Source organism: Lagopus muta, chromosome 6 (assembly GCF_023343835.1).
Source record: "Lagopus muta isolate bLagMut1 chromosome 6, bLagMut1 primary, whole genome shotgun sequence".
Taxonomy (NCBI): Eukaryota; Metazoa; Chordata; class Aves; order Galliformes; family Phasianidae; genus Lagopus; species Lagopus muta.
In genome coordinates, this window is record NC_064438.1 from 23,064,223 (window position 1) to 23,088,772 (window position 24,550).

Here is a 24,550-nt window from a genome sequence, read left to right on the forward strand (position 1 = left end):
GCAGCGCAGAAGAGCCCAGAGATGGTGGAGACCTTACACAGCAGGCTTTATTCTCCAGCTCTGGTTGTCACTTGGTGGGCGGGAGTGAATGTGCAGTTAAAGGGCATGCTAATAAATAACATAATAAATAAATGACACCTCCCACTACCTCCAGAGCTAGGTCAGCAGTAGTGAAGGGATTACTCTTAAAATAGTTACAGTATGTGCTGAATCCAGTCAGCTTAGGGTAGCAATAAGCTTTGGGTTAACAGCTGTTAGTAGCCCATGCCGTGTAGTGTTTTATGGGAGGGAAGAGCAAGGAGGCTCCCCAAGACTCATAAGAAACCAGTGTCTCATCAGTTTATGCAAGCCATGGCACAGGAGCACAGCTAGGGAAGGGTTCAGGGCTGCAGCAGCCAGGCTGTGGAGTTAGCATTACCATTAACACAATGAAGTTACAACTCCTTCTGTAGCTGTTCGTGCCACACTGTAGTGCTGCAATACCAATATTTACAAAAATATCTAGGACTTACTTAAAACCTGCCTCCATCTCCTCAGTGCTTCTGCCTGCCAAACACCAGCAGGTGCCCTACATGTTTGCAGGCCATGCCACTGCTTGTAGCGAAGCAATCTCAAGACTTCATCTCTCTCCTCCACCCCCTCCAAAGTTCCCTTTTGCCAAATAGCATGTTAAGCTTGTTGGAGGTAGGGGGAGGCCTCCCAGTGAGGGACTGCAGGAGAAGAGCCAGACAGCAGCATGCAGTACCCACTGAAATCCTGCTTATTATTTGGTATATTTGCTTTGGCATGTCTTGGACTCAGAGAGGAGGAAGTAGTGACAGGCAGCATGGCAATACCTAAGCCCTTCTACTTGAGGAACTTCAGGAATTTCTCCACCTTTGATCACATGCAGGTGCAGCTTTACTAGGAATAATCATAATGGAGCATGAATGCAAAGCTGCTGCTGGCAATTTAACCAGTCTATTGTCTAGGTCAAGTTTAAACACAGCTACCTGGCAATCAGCCTGCACCAGAACTCCCACTGCTCCAGCACCTGCTGAACTGTGTGAGATCCCTGGTGAGAGAACACCCTGCTATTTCCAAGTACAGGCATCTAGCATCTGCTGGTTTGTCTTACTTGCCAGCAGAGGGTAGCATAACTGCATCTGGAAATAGCTTCTGAGGAGGAGCTACTGCACAAATTCGGATCTAGGAAACTAGCAGCTTTCTTGCTGGGAAGGAACAGGCGGACCTGGCAATGGGAACTGGCACAGCCACGCACACACTCGTGATGTGAACAGAACCCACTGTCAGAGCAGATGCTCCGGGAAGAGATGCTGTACCTACAGTGAGCTCTGGACAAACCAAGGGTGAGAAAGGTTCCCACCCTCACCACCTTCAGTTTTCAGAGGAATCTGTCTCTTCATTGGAGCCTTCACTTTCAGCATCTATTTTTCGGCGATGATGCAGTGGTTTCCAGGGAGAGTTTATCCTGGGAGAGTTACGGACATGAAAATTAGCAGTGTCCCCGCTGGAGCTGATGGGAGCAGAGATGGAAAGCCCTGAAACCTGAGCTACCCTGGAAGAGAGGGAAAAAAAAAAAGGAGAGAAAAGGCTAAAGTGGGTACCCTAGCTTGTCATCTCCAGCCTTAACCATAGCAGTTTTGGAGTAAACTTGGGATGATTACTTATTCACAGCTAGCTGAGAGATGGGAAGATATTTATGGCAAAGAGGAGGAACACTGCACTACCACCTGCCAGACTTGCTGTGTGAATAATTTTTCTTCCTTTTAAAAGGAGATCTTCTTGGCTAGGCCTGTGTCCTCCAGTACCCCTTGTTTTCACCGTCCAAACAAAATGCCTCAGATCATTAGAGATTCTTCTGTTACCTCTAGATCCTTCTTTTAGCAAGTTTTTCCCAATGCTTCTGAAGTCTTTTTGAAGGATTTTGTTAGCTGCACCAAGGCACCCCAACAAAAGGCCTTGTCTGTTAGGGCTGCAGTGTTAGCATCTCTATTGTCTTACAGTGAACTTAAATAAATAGAGACAGTACTTTACTGAAGCCATCCTCAACATGCCACTTTCCATCTGTTGTTTTACTTCCTACTCCTTGCAACTCAACTTACAATTTCTCAAGTTCCTGATCCATGGCAGGGTCCAGAAACAAATCTCCTTTATCTGGCAAAGCTCCTGGAAACAAACAAACAAACAAGGAAAATATTACAGCAAAGTTAGACTATTCAGGGGTAATCTTAAAGAAAATCACTCAATTCATCATCCTAAATCTGTTCTGGAAGACAGAGAAGACCCTTCCTCATATCCACTAGAGAAATGAATCCTCAATGATCATGGGCAGACAAAGAATGATGGCTCATATTCTCCATCCTTCACACAGTAGCAGTGCTCAGATCAAATAGGGGGCACGCTAAGTGGTTTCTCACAGAACTTGAAGCTCTCAGAGATGGCAGGGTCCGTTGACTTTGCAGAACTACTGAGTGCACACTGTCTCAGGGAGAAGACTGACAGCTTCACGTTCCTGCTAACTGCAATATGTAGATGTCAGTGCCGGATGCTATCAGAGTAACAGGTTGTATGTGCCACAGCCTAAAGCACACATAATACCACCCAGGGAGACATAGACTTCTATGCTGCCCGTCTTTCTTGTGGTGCACTGAGCTTGGGGATCAAAACACAGGTGTGAGACTCGCTTTCCTTGCAATTCAGGAAGATTAGCCCTGACTGGTGCATGTGAAGGATGGAGTGGATGAGCTGTATTTTACTGTTACTTGCTGCCTGGGTAAGAAAGGAAAAAGCTGTTTAATAAACAGGTACCCTCCCTCAGCACAAGGCTGCTTTTCACATTTGAAATTCCATTCAGGATGAAAGAGATGGGTGTAGTTCAGGACTGGAGCAGCTGGTTGATCACCACTGTAGAACAACACTAGAAGCTCAGAAAGAGCCCTCAGGAAGACAAAGCTCTCAGAGAGACCTCCTTACTAATTCTGTAGTGAACACCTTGCACAGGAACTATGGGAGGGTCTGATAGGTCAGCACCTAGATGATGGGAACTGCCTACCACAGCCTGGGCAGTTTGGTACAATGTGCAGTACGCTGCACATTGGGTAACGTGTACCAACAGTGCAGTGAGGAATACTCTTGTTTTTGAGGAGACCTGGCTGCCACAATCCAGAGCTTTGGGAAAGAGCTTTATACTGCTCTGTGGGAACACAAATCTGGTTTCTGGCCTTGGCACCTTGGTCCTGAAGGAGGGGCTGGAAAGCCACTCTTGCACACAGTCAAACTGGCAGCAGTTACCAAAAATGTAGCAGCAACAAGCATCTAACAAATCAGAAGCAGTTTAGATCAGACCCACCTACCCCACTTTTTCCAGTTCTGGTCTCCCTCTCCTGCACATGGACAGGAAAACCTGGCATCCCAACAAGTGTTGGGAGGTCCAGTGCTTGCTTTCACATGCTCAGTTAAAAGAATAAGCGGCTAAAGCTTAACTTGTCTCTGTGTTTGCAGAATCTAGTACGGTCTCTGGGGCATAAGAATTACTTGGGAGAGAATTATATAAAGGATTCACAAGTCCACACTGACATGAGTTAGCCTGCAGATTCCCATTGGCTTGACACTCATCAGTGCTACCCCAGCCAGAACGAGCTTCTCTAATCCCTACCCCTGCTCCTCCAGGGGTGCCACTGGCTTTGTGAGACTACAGAGGAAGCAAGCATCCTGACTGAAAGCTCCTTTGCCTGCAACTGCCCTTGTTGAAGGGCTTTGGGGAGCTTGTGATCTCCTACAGACCAAAGACTATTGAAATCACCCTTCAGGAGATTGAAAAACATCAGAAAAAGAATCCCCCTATCCTTGTCAAAATGCTAGCACCTGTCAGACTTGTGGTTGCTGCCCCTCCTCTGTGAGAGGCCATGGGAGGAGGCAGAGAGCCAGGGGCTGGGCCCACATTAATGGAAGGGAAAACCCACATGCTTTGTAGATAACAAAATGGAAGCCTTGGGCAGGATCCTTTTTTTCTTTTTTTTTTTTTTTTTTTCCATCTGTTTTGTTTGCTTTTGACTGGAAGTGGATTTTACTGGGCAAGGAAAAAACCATTTTCCATTTTGTTTGGTGCAATCCAGGCAACACCTTCCCCAGTGAGTACACTGATCTGTAAGCCTGTTTGCAGAAGAGATTGCAGAGCTGTATGCATGTACCTTTGACATATAATCTTCACCTTGTTGGATAAGCAGCCCTTTCCCAGAAGAACATTAGTAGCTTAAAGGGTTTGCTGGAAGAAGAGGCTCAGTTAGGGAGGGGGACACTTCTATTATGACACACCTGTGTAAAAGAACAAATCCCCTGGCAAGGTACACCATCTTTTCACTGAGGCCTGTCTTTGAAATATAGGGACTGGGTGATACACAAGCCTGGAAGTAGAGGAAGAGGATACTCAAAGAGACAAGAAGCCTACCCTGATTATTTTCTGAGATGAGTGAAAGTGTGTGAGCCTTCGCCCACTTCTCCTCATCAAATGCAGAAAGCCATTTTTGTTCAGCTTTGCAGGACAAGCACAACCAAGTCATACGAGAGCAATATTGAATTATGTGTCTGAGTTATGTATGGATTACACACTGTGATTTGCCAATGCAACACTTTGCTTCCCTGCTCTAGAACTGTATTCATTATCACAACACAGAAATGAGCAGTGAGATGCTGCTCGGTGATCCCTCTGGTTTCCACAGTAATTTGGTACAGAGTTCTGTAGCAGAATTTTGCATTTTATACCACCAGATTTTCAGTAGGCCATAGATTAATATATTAGAAAGATTACAGTGATGTCAGGGAAGATGGGGCATGGTTGGGGAAGTCTGGGCTTAGCTTGAGTCTTTGAGCCAAGAAGTCATCAGAAGTTTTCCCATTAGGTGTGTCTTCTTTTTCTTGTGGACAATGAAAGCAGTCATTTAAAATCTGTGGGAGCATAAAAGGCTAAAGCATAGGATGAAAGTTCAATTTAAGCAGCCAGCTACCTTACTTGCCTCCCGACAACCTCTATCCAACCTTTACAGCCAAGCATGCTAAAATGACAGTTCTGCTAAAATGATCAGCTACCAAAGAATAAAACATTGCTGTCTTAGGACACCATTTCACATCTAATTTTATTGGTGACAAATCCCCACATCTTCAAGCAGACAGTAAGGTGCAGTGTTTTAAAAATTTAATCCATAATAAAAATATGAAAAACTCCCTCACTCTCTGATGATGATGTAAAATCTGGAGCATAATTACAATGGGAATTCCAAAGAAATGCAGAATGACTGAAAATGTAGAGCTGTACCATTCAAAGAAATCTTACCTAGGGCTCTGTTGATCCCCTGATCCTTTGCAAGTGCCAGAAGGAATCCAGAGAAGGTCAGTCTCTGTGCAGTACTTAGCACTTCCTTCACAAGAGCAGAAGGTGGACAGCTAGGAAAAGAGAGACCAGAAAATCATCTTGTCTTTTGAACAATGATAATTTTTTCTAAGATCAAGTTCAAAATGGAAGAGCAAGCCCATTTATTGCTCTAACACTGTCACGCTGCCCTAGCTGTTTAAAATAAACAGCTAACAGGTTGTTTATTTAGTTCTGCATCTGCTCCCAGTTTGTTAAGTAAGACTTTTGAGCTGGGGTACATTCCTAAGAGCAGTCTTACCTGTCTTCCTAGTAAGGAAAGGGAGAAAAATCCAGATCTGCTCAGAGATATACACATGCCAGCTTTTGACATATTCTTAAATTAAAAAAAAAAAAAAAAAAAAAAAAAAAAGAAAGCAAAACAACACAAAAAGACTAACCTTAGTTCAGTAGGGGATAGAAAATACTAGGCCTTACTGTGTATCCTTGACAGACACATTTTTCATAGTTTCTAGCATGTAGTAAGCAGACTTCTTTTGCCTGTGATCTGTAACCAGAAACCAGCTCCATCCTGGATTCCAGTACGGACCAGCAGTGTGATCCTGTCTAGCTACTAAGGCTTCAGACTCGATCCACCCCACTGTTGCTCGCCTATGCTTCAGCTCCCAGGAACACACTTGCACTCATTTATCTCCAGATAATTAATGATGGTAGATTAACCTCTTCTTTATGAAAGTGTCCATGTTAAAGTAAGAAGGAAAACAGAGTCCCAAATCAAACAGCTCAAGAATGTGCTCAAACCCCCACGTCTCTTAGGCCCTTGTAATTGTTTTTCTCTTTTGGTTAAAGCAGTTCTGCTATGATCTCTCCAGTCATACTTCTCCAGTGAGATCTACACAAAAGTTAAACTGATGTATTTATTCACAGCTCCAATCTCACAAAAGGTCTCCAGAAACAGACTTTCACATCTGCGTTCTGGACTCTGTTCATACCTGTATTTTGATCTGTCACACAAGGTCTCTAGGCACTGGTAGAAGAGAGATGCCTCTACCCCATCAAGCTGGTTGCAGTCATTTGGGGGTTGCCGCTGCCGATGTTGCCCAGAGGATGATGTTGGCACGATCACAGTATTTGGATTCTTACCAGCCAATAGATCTTGATAAATAGCAGCCACACTTTCCAAGAATTCTGGAAAACCAGAAAGCAATTTACAACTCAGGGCTACAACCATCAAAGCATCCTCCTGACCTACCAGACCCAAGATTAAACTGTCATTCTCCACTCTGTGTTATGCATGACACCATCAGGAGATGGATGTTAGCACAACACTAAGGCATCCTGCGTATTCAGATCAAATATTGTGCAGGCACAAACAGCCATTTCCATATAAGTTGCTGACATCTCCCTATTAGGACGATTATGAGAGACCAGCCATTCTGTTCAGATTTTTCCAAAGGAAACACAGGTTAGCAAACAGATGAAACAGTGGAGCATGAAAGCTAATGTCAAACATACAACTGGTTTGCAAAGTCTCAAAAATTTTCTTCCTTCACCTACAACCACCAACTAAGAACACACCAAGCTGGGAGAAAATATATAGAACTGCAACAGAAGCAAAAGGAGCAAATTAGTCAGGGCTCCAGGCTGTATCCCAGCTTGTCTCTGTGCTCCTCCAAAGTAAATATAACACAGGATCTAAAGGAAGGGCCAGGGCAGGTCAGGGCTAGAGCTGGCAGAAAGCCTCTCCCCAGGCTCCTCATACTACCCACTGTTTACTGCAAGAGCCTAATTTTAAACAAGTTTGTTTATGGATGTGGTCAGCAGTTTACAAATCTAGATTCCATTTGGAGTGGTTTGTATGTGTGTGGGTTGGTGGGAGAGCGTATGACAGGCTGCATGTGTGCATTGTGCCTGGGTGAGCAGGACTGGGAAGGGATGCTTGAGTGTGTACACAAGGGTGTGTTTGTGAGGACTGCAGTGGCATTTGTGTCCCAAGTGAATGGAAGTGTGGTGATGTGCGTGAGGCGGGTGGAGAGGAAAGGCAGTATGTCAGCCCTGTGGCTGCACTGAGGTTTTGCAGCTCAGTGGAAACATTTGTTGTATCAGAGAAGAACTTTCCAAACGCATTTTCTGCCCACAGCTAAAGGCATTGCAAGCCTGGTTCTGCCCAACCTAAAATGACCATTTTAACTGGTTTTCTTTGATGACTTGTCATGGATAATGTTGTGATATGTGCGGGGGAGTTACAGGGTAAGTATACACAAAAATGTACTAAGAAATAGAGATGTTTGTATTAGGAACAGCAGCTGACTTGTAACTGCTGCAAAGATGAAAATTGACAGGTTGGATCAGATCTCCAGGCCACCCAGGGCTACACTCTGACCAAAAACTATGCTCCATCACAGCTTCTAGCCAATGTCTCTTAGTACTTCAGAGATGGCTCCTTTTGCCTGTTTAAGGCCAAATGAGAGCTATGTCCATCAGAAGGAGCTAATAGTGTGAGTGGTCAGAATCCCATGAGCTTATGTTGCTTTTTGAAAGTGCACTATGCCGGGAGACACGAGTGCCCCACAGCACCCCGTGCTTGGGATCATACCTCATGCTGACAAGGGAAATCCTTCCCTCTTTTTCCCTACCGACGTAGTTCCCTAAATGAGATTTCCTCTCCTCAACCACACTTTAGGGGACTACGACAAACAAGCCAACATATTTTAAAGCATTTCTCTGCACAGGAAAAACTCATGAATGTTGATCCAAGTTTCTTCCCCTTGCCTCCTGAACTAAGTTTAAAAATACCTCAGGATTTTCACAGATGTGTATGTGTTGGTGAGTGTATGTAAAGATAAACACGCACAAATTGTTATTATTTGACATGTAATTTTCCTGTCAAGAATTTTAAAAGAAGTACTCCATCTACTTAGCATTGGGAGGAAAGACAGAATATGAGAAATGACCAATAATATGGGGAAGGTAGACAACGATTAACTGCTGCTTTCCAATTAGGGGCTCTCAAAGGAAAAAAAAAAGTGGTTCTTCATGGAAGAGGTGGCAGGCCTGTGCAACCCCTTGCCAAAGGGTGTTGTGAAGGTTAAATGTTTACGTGATTTCATGTGGAGAAGTCTTCAGGAGAGGAATCCAGTAGGGATTCCTAAACCCGCAGAAACTATGTGCATTTCAGAGAGATTCTGAGCTGAAAACAGATTGTGGTTGGGTGAGTATTAGGGAAGAGAACTGTACCCATTTGCTCAATTCCTTTTCTTTTTCAAGGCACCAGCTGTTGGAGCCAGAATGCTGTGCTTGCCTTGCTCTAGAATCTTCTGATCCCATTTCCAGCAGCACCCAGTACTTTAGAGGCAGAAATGCTGCGTTACAGTTATGCAAAAACATGTTCCTAGTAAAAGTTAATTGTTAGTTGCTAACATACACTTGATAAAGATAGAAAACCATGTCTCGGGGCTAAGACAAATATATGCATAAGCTTTGGCCATTAGAAGTATCTTGCTATTCAGCAAAATTTGAAAATTCTTTATGAAACCTCTTTATCTACTGGTATCAGTGATAACTTTTTCACAGTAGATCCCATTATCTATATGCTGTCTGTGAAAAACCATACACACAAGATTTTAAAAAGTAAAGGGATATGGAAGCTGGAAGGTTGTAATGACATGCTAGTGGGTGAAGTAAGAAGCTTCCCAGTATTTACCTGAATAGTAGAATTGGATCTGGAAAGCAAAGAGGAAATCAGAAAAAGACATCAGACAATCCATAGCATCATCCATCAGCACAATCCTAGGAGTAAGACGAGAGAAACAGTTTAGCATCTGCAAAAGGATGAAATCTTCAAGCAGGAATACCAGGTCTACAGAAAGAGCAGGTAGGGATCTATGTGCAACTGAGGACAGCTAGCAGCTTGGCTCAGTGTAAGAGGTTGGGAAAGGGGAATGGGAACATTCATCAATGCATAGGTGCGGACATCCTAAAATCAAACAAATGCAGCTTGATAAACTGTGATGAGATGATGCTGAATGCCAATGCTATTACGTGCTTCACCTTCAGGACATACAGAACAAGATGAGCATTAAATGTAATTCAAAGCCTGAGGGACATGACGGAATAAACACTGGCATAAAAAAAAAAAAAAAAAAAAAAAAAAAGGGTTCACATGACTATATAAAGAGCAACTGTGCTAAAGACCAGGCATTTACATGAGAATAAAACTGGTGTGAGCAGAATGAGACTTAACGCTATTATTTTGTATACCGGAGTTCACTGAACTGGGCTATTTTCAGATTTGTAAGTGTAATAGCAGCGATTAGCTCCCAATCTATGGTCAAACCTAACCTGACTAAAAAGGAAATAACACAATGTCTCTTTTGCACCAGCCATCAGCTTTAAAATTACCCACTGCAAACATCCGATCTTCCTTTCTTGATGAATGAATCAGTCTCTTTTCTTATATTATCAGGTCAAGTTTCACAGAGACTGGAATCTTCCTAAACCAGTGACAATGCTTCTTTCTCTCTGCAAAGTCCCAAGTATATTTAGGGAGTTTCATGCACCCCTATTTTGAACCACGCAAATGGCAAATGCGTCAGCCGGAAGCCATAAAGATGAAGTAGAAGTGAGAGCAAATTCCACCTCCTCCTTTCAGGCAAAAAACTGCTAAGAACTAAATTATGCCAAAAACATTCGTAAAAATGAAAACATCATTCTGGTCACTATCACTACATAAGGATGAAAAGCTCTGAAGAGGGGAATATTAAACTTGGGCTGATCAATGATAGGTCAGACTAGTAAACAGAAGGAAACACTCCACTTATAGGAAAAGAAAAAGAAAACAAACCAGAATATTCAGAGGATGACAAAGAAAGGTGATTGGTACTTCCTTTCAGCTGTGTGCTTTCCTGGACCACCGCACAGCACTAAGCAGAAACAGGTCTTCTGACCCTATCTGGTCGGTATCTATCATATCATGCCATATGAGAAGGATTACCATTTCATTACAGCCAAAGTATAGGTCATCTTGTAGGACCCTTTTGAACATGGGGCCAAATGTGATCCACAAACCAATTCCTGCAGCCTCAATAGTCTAAACACGTTGCTGGCAAAAAGCTGTTATGTCTCATGTAGAAGACTCCAGGGAGCTGTGTGGGAGGCTGACCTAAAAGAGCTACAGGATCTTGCAAAAGGCTTACTTCCCTGCCACTCAGACCAGTTCTGTTCGCTGTGGCAAAATCAAACATGCAGAGCAGCTTGAATTAATTACCTTAAAGAAGAAAGACTGAGGCTAAGAGAGTCCCCAGGAGAAAACCCAGTATTTAAAACAAAACTCTTTGAAGATGTCAAAGTGCTTCTGATTTATTTATTATGTTCCAGAAGCCTCCTCCTCCTCCTGTCTAAAGAAGCAGTAGCTTCAGTGCTTAATTCTCACTAATAAGCATGTTACTGAAGTTGTCAGTGGCCACATCAAGGAAATGGCTTTGAAGCTGGCAGGCTGAGCATCTTCATCTCTCAGGCGATACTACTCAGCTACTAGCATTTCCAACCACTCTTTAAGCCCTGGAAATGCTATGGGCCCCATCACTGAGCAGCTGTGCTCCCTGCTTTGAAATGCTGGTCTATCTCCTAGATACCCTCAAAGCACCAGCTCCAAAGCTGTTGCTGGTACATTTCTACATCCTGGAGAAGTAGAAGAACAATGATGGACAGTTTTTAAATATGTTTTGTGGAGAAACAACATGATATCACCTTCATGACAATAAACTAAATTTCATTTCTTAAATCTAAAGCTATGGTCAGTGTGTGTGCTCTGCAGCAGCAATTTCCACTCTCCTACTTAAAGAAGAGCATCAGGAAGCAGGCAGAAGTCTGGGAATTTAATATTTCTTGCTTTTAGAGATGGCAAGGAGCCTCAAAGGGGTACTGTATGGCACATATGTAACAGGGGAATGTCTAAATAGAAGCAGGTGCACTCTGGTGCTGGGTTACTGACTCCACTTGGCCCAGGAGTCTGCACTCCGGAAATGTTGAGAAGTTTTAAAATCCAATACAATCATTTATGAGGAGATTGACTGCAGCTGGCTATTTCCCCACATAACTAGCTGACTGTGCAGCCAGGGAAGCTGAGAGAGCATCATATGCAACGTATCTGCACCTCTTCCCTGAAACAACTGGCAAGGAGGGAATTCCAGACAGCAGGACCTCAACTGAGGACAAAATCTGAAAAGTCTGAACTGGAAATCAAGAGAGTTCATCAGGTAGCCAGTTTTTCAAGGGACTGTTTATTCATTCTTGTCCAAATTAGCCTTTCAGCCCTTGGGGGCTTGGACTTGGTTACAAGGTTAGTAGCTGTAGTAGTTGGCCCTCTGTTAATAATGGATATTAAGGAGAAAATGTGGAAAGAACTGAAGAAAGATGCCTACACTTGAGGGATTCTGGTAAGGATGTAGTGGTCTTTTAGGTTCAAGCGGGTTTGGCTGGCAGGAAAGCCTTGTTAGTGTGTCAATGGGGAAACTTTGTGATCTGCTGACTACAGCTAGAATTTCAGAAACCCAGACTAGACAGGATGTTCCCAGGACAAATTCTAGACCCAGCAAGTTGACCAGGCAAAGGACTTTTACCGCTCTCTACTACCATTAAGGGCAAACTGACTCTGTGTGTCTTAAAGCCAGGCTGGATCAAATGGGTCTTCAGAGACTTGGTTTGTTTACTGATACATGGAGGCAAAAATAAATGGAACACACAAAAAGGGTAAGATCTGCACTCTCAGGCAATCTATTACCAGTGGGTGTACAGGCTTTCAAGACCCACTTCCGTTAGCACTTACCAATGCAATGTAAGCTCCCATACTGCATAAACCAGCTCAGGACTGGTTTATGTACTTACTCTATGTACTATTCTGCTCACAGTACTCCAATGCAGGCAGTGAGGTCCTTGTGTTTGTTACAAGAGAAAAATCAGTGCTCTGGTAAGGTCCTGAGATTCCAGCACCAAACAGGAAAAATTTCTTCCTTTTCTGTCCTTTGCAGTTTCATGATTCAGAAAGCCAGAAGGTGTCTCTGAAGATCAAAGGTATCTCTGTAGATAAAAATCTTTAACGTGCTAATGCCTATGACCCTTTGAAGAAAAAAATGTCCAAGAAGTCTCATAGACACACATAACTTGTTTTTTGGGCAGCATGACCACCTCTGCATCTGTGTGGCACCAGGAATAGAAAAATAGAGGTCTCTGGTGTCATGCTAACAAAACCAATACTGTTGTAACCTCTGTTCCTCTAACATTGCCAGGTCTTACTCCCTTCCAGTGTTTGTTATCAGTGCATAGCAACAGCTCCTGGACAAGTGGAGAGTACCGTGTTGTGAGATCATCTCAATCATGCAGCACAGAGAATACAACTATGACTGCTTTCTTCCTAGGAGCTCCAATAATGACACAGCTCCTGGCTGTATCAGCAAACACTGTGGCTACTGCCACACCTGAATTCCTTTCCCAAGGCAAATTAGCAACAAAATTGCTGGGATTGTGCAGAGTGAAAGAGAAACAGTGTCAGGAGGTCTCTGTGGGCCATTCCCACTCTTCAAGGACTCAAACAACTGCTTCCAGAAGACCGATTCACCTTTCTGACAGGCAGAAACAGAGAGAACGATAGGAAGTGGGAACTGGACTGAGTAGCAGCATGGGACGTGAAAAAGGAAAAAAAGAGAGAGCAACAACTGGAAGCAAAGAGAAAGATGTTTCAGAAATATGGCAAGTTTTATTAAAATTGCTCAATCGGATTATCTTCCAACAGAGTAATAGCATTGTCTAAGTAAATCTTAACCAGCCAGCAACAAGAGTGAGGTCATCCCCACCTGAGCTGGGGTGCATCTGACAGAGATTTCGTTTCTCTCTAACACCTGCTCTCAAAGCCTGCTCGCCTGTCTCTAAGGCATGCACACAACAGTGCAGCAGGCCCCTGAATGGGGCCTCTAGTTTACAGCAGCCTTGTGGATTAAATTCCTTGACACAAACATCATAACATGTGTAGATATGCTGAAGTCTCCTTTCATGCACCATCACAAATTCCTGCTCAGCTCAGCTGGAACCCTATGAAATGCACACCCACACATGGGACTGGTGCTGTTGTACCTCCATGAAAGGAAGCAGCAGATATATTCCTGCTGCAGGGTTAGCATTCTTTCCCAGTCTGGCATTGGAGGCCAAGCAACTGCACTTTGTTGGGCCCAGAAGGCACACGGATGAGCCAGAGGGAAAAGCAGCACTCATCTTTTAGTATTAATTGAAGCAGCACAGCTTTAATTCAGATACCAAGACATAGGAACCAGGGAAGACTCCATGATCTTCAAGGTCTTTTCCAACCTGAGTGATTCTATGATTCTATTCTAACTGTCTGGGCTGGACTGGAACCAACAAACACTGTCAGTAAAAAAGTCCCATATCACATTATCAGTGCCCTGAGCCATCTATCTGCTTTAGGCCTTGCCTAGATTAAAATAAAATTTCAAACAGATTAGCTACCGTGTTCTTAGCTAAAGTACTTTAAAACATTAGCAATTTACCTGAGTTTAGTACCTTTTAAATGTGATCAACCACAGGAAGCTGGTTGGTAAATACATTTTAAATTATATCAGTTAAAACCACATTGGCTAACATTCTTTTATATGCAACTCACCTTGAACTTAGAGCAATATTCTGCACTCATATGCTTTAAATATATATTCTTTCTCATTCCTAGAAAAAACACTGTTCTTAACCCCAAATCATGATATCTCTTTTCCTCAGAATGTTAAAAGCTGAAGGTCTCTGTTCATACCTTTATCCACAAACCTAGTTCCCAAGTCCACTTGTGCAGGACTGATCTTGCTCTAAAAGAGTAGATGAGAACCCACCTTGCTGCTTTCTGAGTGAGTTCCATAGGGAAGTCAGGGCAGAGCAGCTGCAGTAGGCAGTGGTATTCCTGTGCTGTCAGCAAATCTGCAGGAAAGGAGAGGTGAGAATATCACAATTTTTTTACAGGATGATCTCTCCCCATGCTTCATCTCTTGAAAAAAATCATGCTCTTTTCTACCCTCGTTTTAAGACTGAATACGTAGCAACAATAAATCCACTTCCTTATTGCCTAGGCCCTCAGAGCTGGGCTCTGCAGATGGGACTTCAAGTGAACCAGACAACCAGGGGCCTAATAGAGGGGAAACACTTCTAAAGCATTTCCATCAGAGAAGCTGCTAGCAGGTAGTGGTGATTCAGTGTGACAAAGAGGTAACCAAAACAGCGCAGTTTCAAGTGACAACACAGTTTGGTTTGACTTGAATGTGGAAAAAAGAATCATTTCAAAGTCACTTAAATTTGCTGAAATTTGCTGGCATGATGACATTCACCACAATAAGCCTGAAAACCATCCACAGAACATCTGGCAGCAGTAACAAAGGCAAACAAGGCTTTGGGGTTGTATATGGAAGGCTACAGAGTATAAACCACAGACGTTATTACTTTGGCATTTGGTAAGGCAGCTGGACGGTCTCTTTTTGGAATAATGTGTACAAATCTGGTCACTGTATTATAGGAAGCAGAGAACTAAGATCCAAGAAACACAAGAAGAGCAATCAAATGATTTATGTTTTAAGGAGCTGCTTTGTGAAAGGATGGTCAAGAAAGGCCTCTGTGGTTCAGCAAAAGGAGTCATAGAGGTGAATCTTACGGAATTTTATAGGATCCCAAGGGAATGGAAATATATTGTTGTCAAAAAAGCCCAACCTGATTGTGTGTTCATGGTCCAAAAGCCTGTGGACTGGAGTTATGGAGAAGACTAGCTGAATGGCAGCAATTTTGCAGTACTTCTATATACAGAAAAATGTGAAGTATGAAAGAAAGAGCCAGGGGTGGAAGTAGAGCCAAGCAGTAGTTGGGGAGGGAATCCAAAGGGCACAGGCATTAGGACTGAGACACATCTTAACCTTCCATCGCCCCTAAGCTCCCATTCAAATAATCAACCAAATACCACCTATCCCAGCTGGTAGCCACAACTTCTTCCTACCTCAAAGTTAGATGGTTCCACTAAGAGAAAAGAAAAACTAAGAGAAAGGGAAAATGCTATAACTCTGTCAGACATTTCAAGAGCCAGGTATGCAGCACCAAAGGACATTTCACTGCAATGTCCAACCCAGCCACAGTAATTTTTTCAGTGCTGACTACAGAAACATTGCGGGATCACTGACTTCAAAATCAGGTTACAGACTTTACCTACGTTATTAGTGAGGGAACTGGAGGAAAGAGGGGAGAGAGCTAATATATTTTCTGTTCAGAAAACTATAAGACAGACACTACCTAGAATTATTTATTTCACACTGCTCTTGGGAGGACTTTCTACCTGATAAAGTACCCTTGATTTCAAGTCATGGTACTAAAAGGTTATTTTGAACAGTAAGTAGAAACATTTTGTTCAGCCTGGAAAAGCCAGCTCTGCAGTCAGAAATCAGAAAGAATACAAGGGAGTCCCAGCTTGTGCAGGTCACAATACCATTATAGGGATTTGTACAGCCTGCTCTTCTACAGGGATAAATACATCAGAATCTCTCTTCTTCCCACATAAGAACTGAATTCAGATTTCTGTGATGGCACTGAGATGTGAAATACCTTAGAGAATATGGAGGGCACTATAACTTCTTTTGTAGTGTCATTTCTAACTGAAATGCAATTCAGAGGCTGATCTCTGTTGAAGACACTTGGTCTTTCAGCCATCATGTGACTGAGCTTGGGCTATGAGGGTGTCCAGTACCATTGAGCTTTTAAGTATAACCACAAGATACTATTGAAAGTGTTCCGCGTACTACAAGCAGTAAACTGCTATTTTTAACAGATTTTTCAGCCAAATGCCAGGTCACAATTTATATTTCATTAAACATAGAAAGAGAAAAGTTCTTCTCTTTTGTTTTGTTATGTTGACATTCATTTATAGCAATACAGATTTTGATCCTAATTTCTTAAAGAAGCTCTTTGATCATTTAAAGAACATGCAAGCTTCATGAAATCATCTTCAACTAGCTCAACACAGGGAGAAGGTTAGTAGGTGGGCATAAAAAAACTCTTCTGAAACACATTTTCTCATAGTTGAAGAGCATGGTGTGGGCTACTCTTCAAGAACTTCTAAATCTAGCTCTTAATAACAGTGGGCATTAGAATCCTGATCTTTGCCTAAAGAGTTTATGTGTTAGTCCTCAAGCAGTCACACCATTTGGAAGCTTGATCCAATATTCAGGTTACACTTCTGGTTCGCTTAAGTTCAATTCCTATTTATGCATCCTTGCACCTCTGGCTCTCTGGTTTTTTTTTCCATCCATTTGTCAGCATGCCAATAAAACAATTCCTTTTTTACAGTCTGTTTAACTGACAACTATATTGATTTGAAGTTAAATCTGTTTATTTTACTTCCCACACTTTGCCCAATCATACCTGTCGCTCTGCTTTGTTCCCCTAACATTTTCACAGTGGGGTGGCCAGCACTGTACAGAGCATCCCTCATGCGTTCGGAGCAGGCAAGTTCTGGGAGGATAATTCTCCCACAGACTTCTGAATCTTAGCCTTATCTTTCTCCTCAAAGGCAGGAGGAGGTTTTCTGTGAAAGTTGTTCACAGACTCTGTCAGGTTTCTAGACAAAAGCAGCTTAAAAGGGTAACTGGGCCCTAAGTAAGCATTAGTTTTGAGGCACAAAGATATCTCGTTGCCTGGAATTAATGTGTTTTTAAAACTTAATAATCATTTATGTTGTCTTTTACTCCTCATTCTTTGTTTTGAATTAGAGCACCATCCTTATTCCTCCACCGGAAAACCACAAAGCAACATATAGCTAAAGCAGAAGTCTGCCTAAAAGGACATTAAGAAAGGATAGCAGATATCCTCCCCAGCCAGCAAGTCAGAAGGCAACATTTATTTTCAGTACAAGTGAAGAATTAATTACAGTTCTGGCCTTTGAGCAAGTAGTCTATTTAGATGGGAACTGCATGCAAAGCTGAAGCAGCACAGAGAAGTTCCTTCTGTAAAGGAAGAAGCTTGTTCTTTACTCTTTTTCTTCTTGCTGCTTATGCCTGGAGAGAATGCACCCTCAAATGAGTCACCAAAGCATGCAGGCTTTTAGACCATAACATAACTCAGCCTGTAGACACCCCAGGCATCTGACCAGTAAATCATACCGATTTCTCTGACTAGGGATGGATACCTATTAAACAGGAAGGGGGATCACCGCAGACCCTAGGAGGTGTCTACAGCTTTCTGTGATGACTGTTTTCTTATTCCCTACAGCAAGGTCAGTGAAGACCATACAGAAAATTACTTTCGCCCATGAACCATACTGCCTGCCAAGAGCTGCTTGGAATAAACAAGGGCAGTTTGGTGTATGACCACATTGCTCCTTCCTGTCTCCAGGCCACAGCTGAGTAAATAGTCTCCAATGCTGCAAGATGAAGAAAGAAAGAAAAGAAGGAAGGTATCAGTAAGAATAAGTGAAAATTGGAATCCACAACTGCCACTTTGGTTGCTACCACAAAATTACTATATCTCAAGTTCCAGTAACAAATGAAGCAAATCAAAGAGTTTAAGGCTGACCCTATAGCAGAGAAATATATGCACTCTACCATGATTTCACAGTGCAACAAACTTGATCATCTCATGTGCTTAAGGATGAAGAGAAACTGCAATCTCCACATTAACCATCTTCATTTCAAAGTAACACTTTTCTACTGCAAGATAGCTAATCGATAAATCGCAGAGTGATTCTAAAACAGCAGTCCACTAAGAAGGAGCTGGGAGACTTAACAGAAAAAGAAAAGTAAATTGGTATGGCTAAAGTTGAAGAGGAAGCTCTTTAACTGTTTACTCACAATTTTTGCTGTACTGGTCTCCAGACTCCTGCCTACTGCTGCTGCTGTCACGATACTAGCAAAATCCAGACTGTTGTCCACCAGATCTCACCATCCACGATCAGTTTATTGTCCATTAATGCCAAGGGAGACTTGTCCTCACATTTCAGAGACACAGTGGGCAGAGATGTTCATCCAAGTGGTACAGTCTTGGAAAACAAACACACCACTTTCTGGATAAAAATGGCCAGCACTTGAAGGCAGCTGCTTTGTATTTCCCTGGCTTTTAAAACCTAGACTCTTTTACCACTCCTGTTTCCTGTTTGTGTGTAGCTGACAGGTGGCACCTAACACAAAGCAAAGCAAGCTCTAGGAATGCTAAATGATGCATTTAGCCTGCTATTGGTGTCCTGAATGAGGTGTATTGTAGACACACCTGAGCTATCTTTAAAGCTTTAAAGTCTTTCATGTTGACAGCAGCCTAGCCACAGATGCCTGGAGCTCAGTGAAGGCTGTAAAATCTACCTAGGAAGCCAATAAATATTTAGGACAGCCTGAACTGAAGTCACTGCTGCTTTATCTAGGCTGCTTTCGGCACAAGACATAGTTATCTACAGTGCTGTCACAACCTATGACAGCTATAAATATGCCAAAAGCAGTAGGAGAACACTTATTGCAGTTGGTGTATGAAATTTGACCCAAAAAGTCACATTAGTAACTCCCCAGAAACAGAATGATTGCCTTGATGGGAATAAGAAACTTAAATTTATATTCATCATCTTGTATATACAGCTATCCAAGAAGGCTGGAGCCCTGGGCAATGTAGCTTTCCACTCAGGATTATGGTAGGACACAAAATTTCCACAGATTGTTTTTCTACCACAGCCATGAAGTCATTCAGGAGTCATAAAGTCATAATCACGGTAAATCAGTCTCCTGGAAATACAACAGAGAAAAGCCCAATAAATAACAAAATGTACTTTGAAATGTTGGGAGAATCTTTCCTGGCCTTTAGATTTTTAGAGTTTCTGATATACACAGTATCACATCCTTAGGATTTTCTCTTTATATTTACAAAAAACAAATAAAAAAGAAAAAGCCTCTGAAAATAAAAGTCCAGATGTTCTCATGCTGCCTACAGGAGTTGCAATTCTACAAAAAGAGCAGTATAAACACATTCATAGTTAACAACACAATTTCACAACTTCCATCTGATGAAGAGGCTGTGCTCTGCACATCTTATTTGCAGGATAGTGATAACCTAATGTCCTCAGCTCTCCATACATCTGGCACTAGTAGCAAACAGAAAACCAAGAGCTCTAGGAAAATGAATCTAAGCATAGCACTTGATCAGCAATAAATTTATAAAATTTTACATTGAGAGATTTTATAAACTATCAGGAAAAAGACCTGTTGTTCTAACTTGAGGAAATGATTGTTTAGGAAGATTTTGAAAGAAAATAAAAACATTCAACCACTGTTTCTTTGATTGATTCATTTTTTCTACCAACGAGAAGAGATAAAATAAACAGAAGCCAGATCCAAAATGTAAAGAGAGAAAGCAGAACCTCCCTTTTCAGGAGAGATAAACTTAGGCTCAGGTAATTTCCTGCTGAAAATGTTTAAATTCAGAAGTTGAAGAGTATGCAATACTATTGTCATTAATGATCCTTATTGTCATTAATGGTCTTCTAATTAAAGGTAGGTTCAGGACAACTGGCTTTATTTGTATTACAGTTGCTAAGATCGTTTGTTAACACTCTGATATCAGACACATTCTTAAGACTCATCTTCTAGTATCTTTCCTATATTAAAGCAGCAGCTGACTTCAGGTTACTCGCAAATCCTGTTTTTCCACTGATATCATTTCGATCCCTCCAGAAGGGATCCCAAGGTGTTCTCAAAAGACCATCTGACATGACAGCAAAGGCAGGCAGGATATCTGAAGAATGCATTCTGTTACTAGAGTTTGGTTCCATAGCTGAATTCTTCCAGAGCGGTGCTTGAAGCGCCAGATTATTTCTACGGACATATGAAAACATTTGCAAAATCCTGCCAGAACCAGATGTAAGAGCGTTGCTACAGGCAACTAGCCTTCACAAGATATTCTGTGCTCCACAAAGGATCATGGCTGCAAACAGCAAACTTAGGTGGCTCCTGATAACACACAAAAAGACCCAGCTTAAGATACAGAAAAAATGAAAAGAGTGATGGAGATTTAGTAAGATTCACTTGGACTCAAGACAAATACAGTGGAGAGCTAAAGCAGACTGACCAAAAAGATTTGTCGGGGTAGTGCTGAAAGAGAGAACCGTTAGAAAGGATTAACACTGTGGTTGAGCAGAGAGCTTTTTTAAGTACTCAAGTAAGAAGGAAAAGATTTATCTGCAGTTGACATAAAGAATAAAAACATTAGTTCGAAAGGGAATCTTGACAGTTCAAATGAACAGTAACCCTACTGAAAAGATGGCTTATTTCAGGCAAAGCTCCAGTGGCACCACCTTTTGAGTGAGCTAAAGATGTTTTAAAAAATGAAAATCTCTAGATAGTGTGGTTATTTTTGCCCCTCGATCTTGAACTGTGTCATCAATAAGCCATTTGTCAGGTTAACAAAAAACAAAACATGAATCTGTATAGAACTGCTGCAATTCTATCTCCAGAATCCAGAATCTTGGTGTTTATGCAAACTTTCAATCATCCTCTAGTTCTTTTCAAATTCCCCATAATTATCTTACAGTATAAAACATTTCATGTGGCAGCATTCCTTCAGCTTAGAGTGAGTGTCACTAAGGGCAGGATGAGCATTGCCAAAGGTGCAGTCCAAAGGCTATGATGTGGCATGCTCATGTGGCTAGCATGGCACATCCAGAAACTGAAGAATTTAAACTTTATTAGAAACAAAACAAAAAAATGTAAAGAAAACATTCCAGTAGTGGAAGTTTAACCATCATCAATGCAGTATTCCTCAATCCACAGATAGCCTGAAACATGACTCAAGCATGAACTTTGCTAACTTAAACACTAAAATCTAATGAAACACTAAAGATGATGTTAACTTTTTCATTTCTTCTTTTAACTGCAGGATGGGACTTTGGATGAAGTTGGATTTTAACGAATTCAGAACTCCTGAAGAGCAAGAACAGCAAGCAGTAAGAAAGAAGAATTAACCATAATTTTTGGAGGTATTTTCAGAAGTAGATCACCATGGAATGGCTTGGGTTGGAAGGAACTGTGAAGACCATCTCTTTGCAACACCCCTGTATCTCCTGCTCCATCAGGTTGCTCAAGACCCCAGCCAACCTAGCCTTAAATGCCTCCAGGCATGGGGTATCCACAGCTTCTCTGAGCAACATGTGCCAGTGCCTCATCATTCTCTAAGTAAATAAGTTTCTCCTTATATCTACTTGAAATTTCTTCTCTTAGTTTAAAACTTCCCCCTTGTCCCATCACTATCAGACAATATAAAAAATTACTCTCCATATTTTTATGTTCCCCTTGAGTATTGAAAGGCAGCGGTGAAATTACTCTGAAGCCTTCTCTTCTTCAGGCTGAACAACCCCAAAGATGGAAGAAGATAAACAAACAAACAAAAAAAAGCCTAGTTTAAATCTGTCAGATACATTACTGACTAAAGAAAGCAAGTAGTAGATAAAACTATCTGCTACACAGACACCCAGTTTTCTTCATGTAGCTTTCTTTGCAAGATAATCCTGTGTATATTCAAAAGCATAGATAATACTAAATCTACACTCAGATCTGTGAGTAAGGTCTAAAAGCACATTTAGCCTTTTCCAAAGGACATTGGCTTGAAGCAAATGAAAAGGCTTGTTTGGTGGACTACAGTGTGAGAATGTATGGCTTTCTATCATGTGTTAGATACATTAAAAAAGCAAAGTAAGAAATGCTAAGAATGTCCCAACATCTAAAGTTAAGTGTAGTAACAAATATTCTGTATGTTTTTGGCTGACCATCAGCCAGTGGCCCAGCAGAAATCACTCCTGAGTCTGTAAACAGCTAAAAAGGGAAATGACATTAGATAGCAAGAGGCGTTTTAATCTACCAAATATATGTAAAACCAAACCAAGATTGTCTCTTCAGATATAAAAACTGGAAAATCATAAATAAGTTACAATTTCAAAGTGAGATTAATTTACAACTGAAGTGCTGTTACATTTACTATTCTTTGTATGTTCTGTCCGTGACACCATTTTTTCCCTTTCACTGTCATGTCACTTAAGATGCAATCAGCAGATCTTCCAAGTGCTTCTATCTTGTTCAACAGTTGATTTTCTTCATTTTGAAGAGCTTTCAGTTGCTGATTGAGAAAATAATCAATCCAATGCCAGAGCTATATGGTCGTGTCAACAATAAGGAGCAAACATTCCCGCAGGAGTTCTGGCCATCTGGGGGGCAGACTGCTCAACCACTTGAAACGGGACCCACAACAATCTTAGTAGTGAAGTACAGGAATGCCGGCTACACTTCACTAGAGGGGACCATCAACATTTCCCCAGGCTCTCAGGCAGCATCAATAATCTTTAGGCAAGATGTGGATCAGGCTCCATTCAAGAAAACAAGTTGTCATTAAGCTTAAGATCTTCAAAACAACTGAAGAATTCATAGCTACACATCATGAGAAAGGCAGAGTAAACGGACAGGTGGTATGCAGCTGCATCTCATGCAATACGGGACCTTACGTGCAACGCCTCCTCCCTCAGATGTGTAGTGGGTCTAGTGACAGTAATGGGACTATGGCCAAGGAGAGGCACACAGCCTTCAGCTACTGCTTAGTATTTCATCTCTGCTTTGGGAACTGAAGAAGTATATTTAGCTGGCAAACAACTCATTAGTGTCAAGCACAGCAGGTTTGAAATCGTAAGAAAAGCTATGAGATTGGGCTAGAAGGAAAAAGAAGTGGGGGTTAAAGAGGAAAGAAGTGACGTACAATGAACTCCAGAAATGCTGCAGATTGCTGCAGCAATCTCGGGTCTAAGACCTTTCCAAAAAAGGTTCTGGTGACCCAGTTCCAATAGAATCAAGTATTTGAAATACTTTGAATCTCCCAAATGTTTCAGACTTCAACATGGTGCATAAAAGCATGAAGAGCAACAATCAACAATGAACGAAACTAAAATGTTTTGGACTTCAAACTGTTTCAGAAGAGGCTTTCAAGGAACAGTGCAGTTTCTACAAACACATCATGAAAGACTGACAGAACATTTCAGCATAGTTTAGTATGTCATAATGTAAAGCAGTAAGTTCACTGTGGCTGAAGCTAGTTGTGATCCACAAAGCACTGAATGGTCCAGCACATAACTTTCTCTGTAAGCTTGTGTAATAAAAACATTCATAATCCTGGCCATTCTTTGACTGTACTGCAATGAATATTTATACATAGTTTTTCCACAGACCGTGCAGCGCCATCCTATGTACCCAGACCACTGGCTAGTTTTCTCCAGTCTTTTACAGATTACAAATGCTGAGGAAAACAGTATGAAAGGAAAGGACATTTTTAAGGAGTCTCTGGGCCAACAGTTAAAGCATCTATTCACAAAAAACAAGCATTGTGGTATATACAAACTTATGGTTTGACAATGTTTTTTAATCAGATAAAGTGCTCTCAAACACTCTGAAACAAAGTCATTTTTATGAGTGTAAAAAACTAAGAAGAAAATGAACCTGAAACCAAACAAGTCAATAAGTGGATGTAGGAAGGTAATCTGGTTAATGACAAGACTGAAGAAGTCATTAGTTATTTAGAAGGAAATGCAGTGGAGCATGTAAGCTCCACAGAGAATGTCTGCAGCCCATTACAATATCAATGAGCTAGATTAATGATTATAAATGACTACCACTACAGAACTGGTCTGAATGCAAAGCAGAATGAATGCACTAAGAGAAACTTGAAACAACAATGCATCCAACTACCCCTTTTTTTTTGGCCACAGTTCTGTAACTACACTCTTGATTTTAACTCTTCAGTTCTCCAGGGAGCAGTGTGGCCCTTCCCCTTCCCCACCCTCCTCCCCTCCCCCCCCCCAAAAAAGGGGGAGTGAAAATGAAATAAGGTACTTTTTTTCTGTATCTGCCGTATATTTTAAAATGACCATAAACGTTCATTAAAAACAAATAAAATTTGTTGGGCATTCTTGAACTTTTAGCACAGCAAGTTCTTAACTCTTCAAGTGTCCATTAATCCAGAAAGGCTCACATAGACATCATGCATTTTTGACAAAGTTTAAATGAAATCTATTTCACAGTTTAATACACTTCCATGGACCATCTACTGTGAACTGCAAATTAAAAATATTCTGCTGGACGAAGGTTAAAG

The 24,550-nt window shown here is 41.6% G+C and overlaps 1 protein-coding gene across 1 annotated transcript in view; it reads right to left on the reverse strand.

Annotated features, from left to right (window-relative positions):
- Positions 1-29: 29 nt before the first annotated feature.
- CSTPP1 (centriolar satellite-associated tubulin polyglutamylase complex regulator 1) overlaps positions 30-24,550 on the reverse strand; it is an 82,573-nt gene continuing 58,052 nt past the window's right edge. The window contains exons 4-9 of the mRNA XM_048949816.1: positions 14,257-14,341; positions 9,072-9,157; positions 6,361-6,556; positions 5,333-5,442; positions 2,106-2,169; positions 30-1,558 (exon numbers count right to left, since the gene is read on the reverse strand). Coding sequence (XP_048805773.1) covers positions 1,378-1,558; positions 2,106-2,169; positions 5,333-5,442; positions 6,361-6,556; positions 9,072-9,157; positions 14,257-14,341 — 722 coding nt within the window. The 3' untranslated portion in view covers positions 30-1,377. The remainder of the gene's footprint in view (positions 1,559-2,105; positions 2,170-5,332; positions 5,443-6,360; positions 6,557-9,071; positions 9,158-14,256; positions 14,342-24,550) is intronic.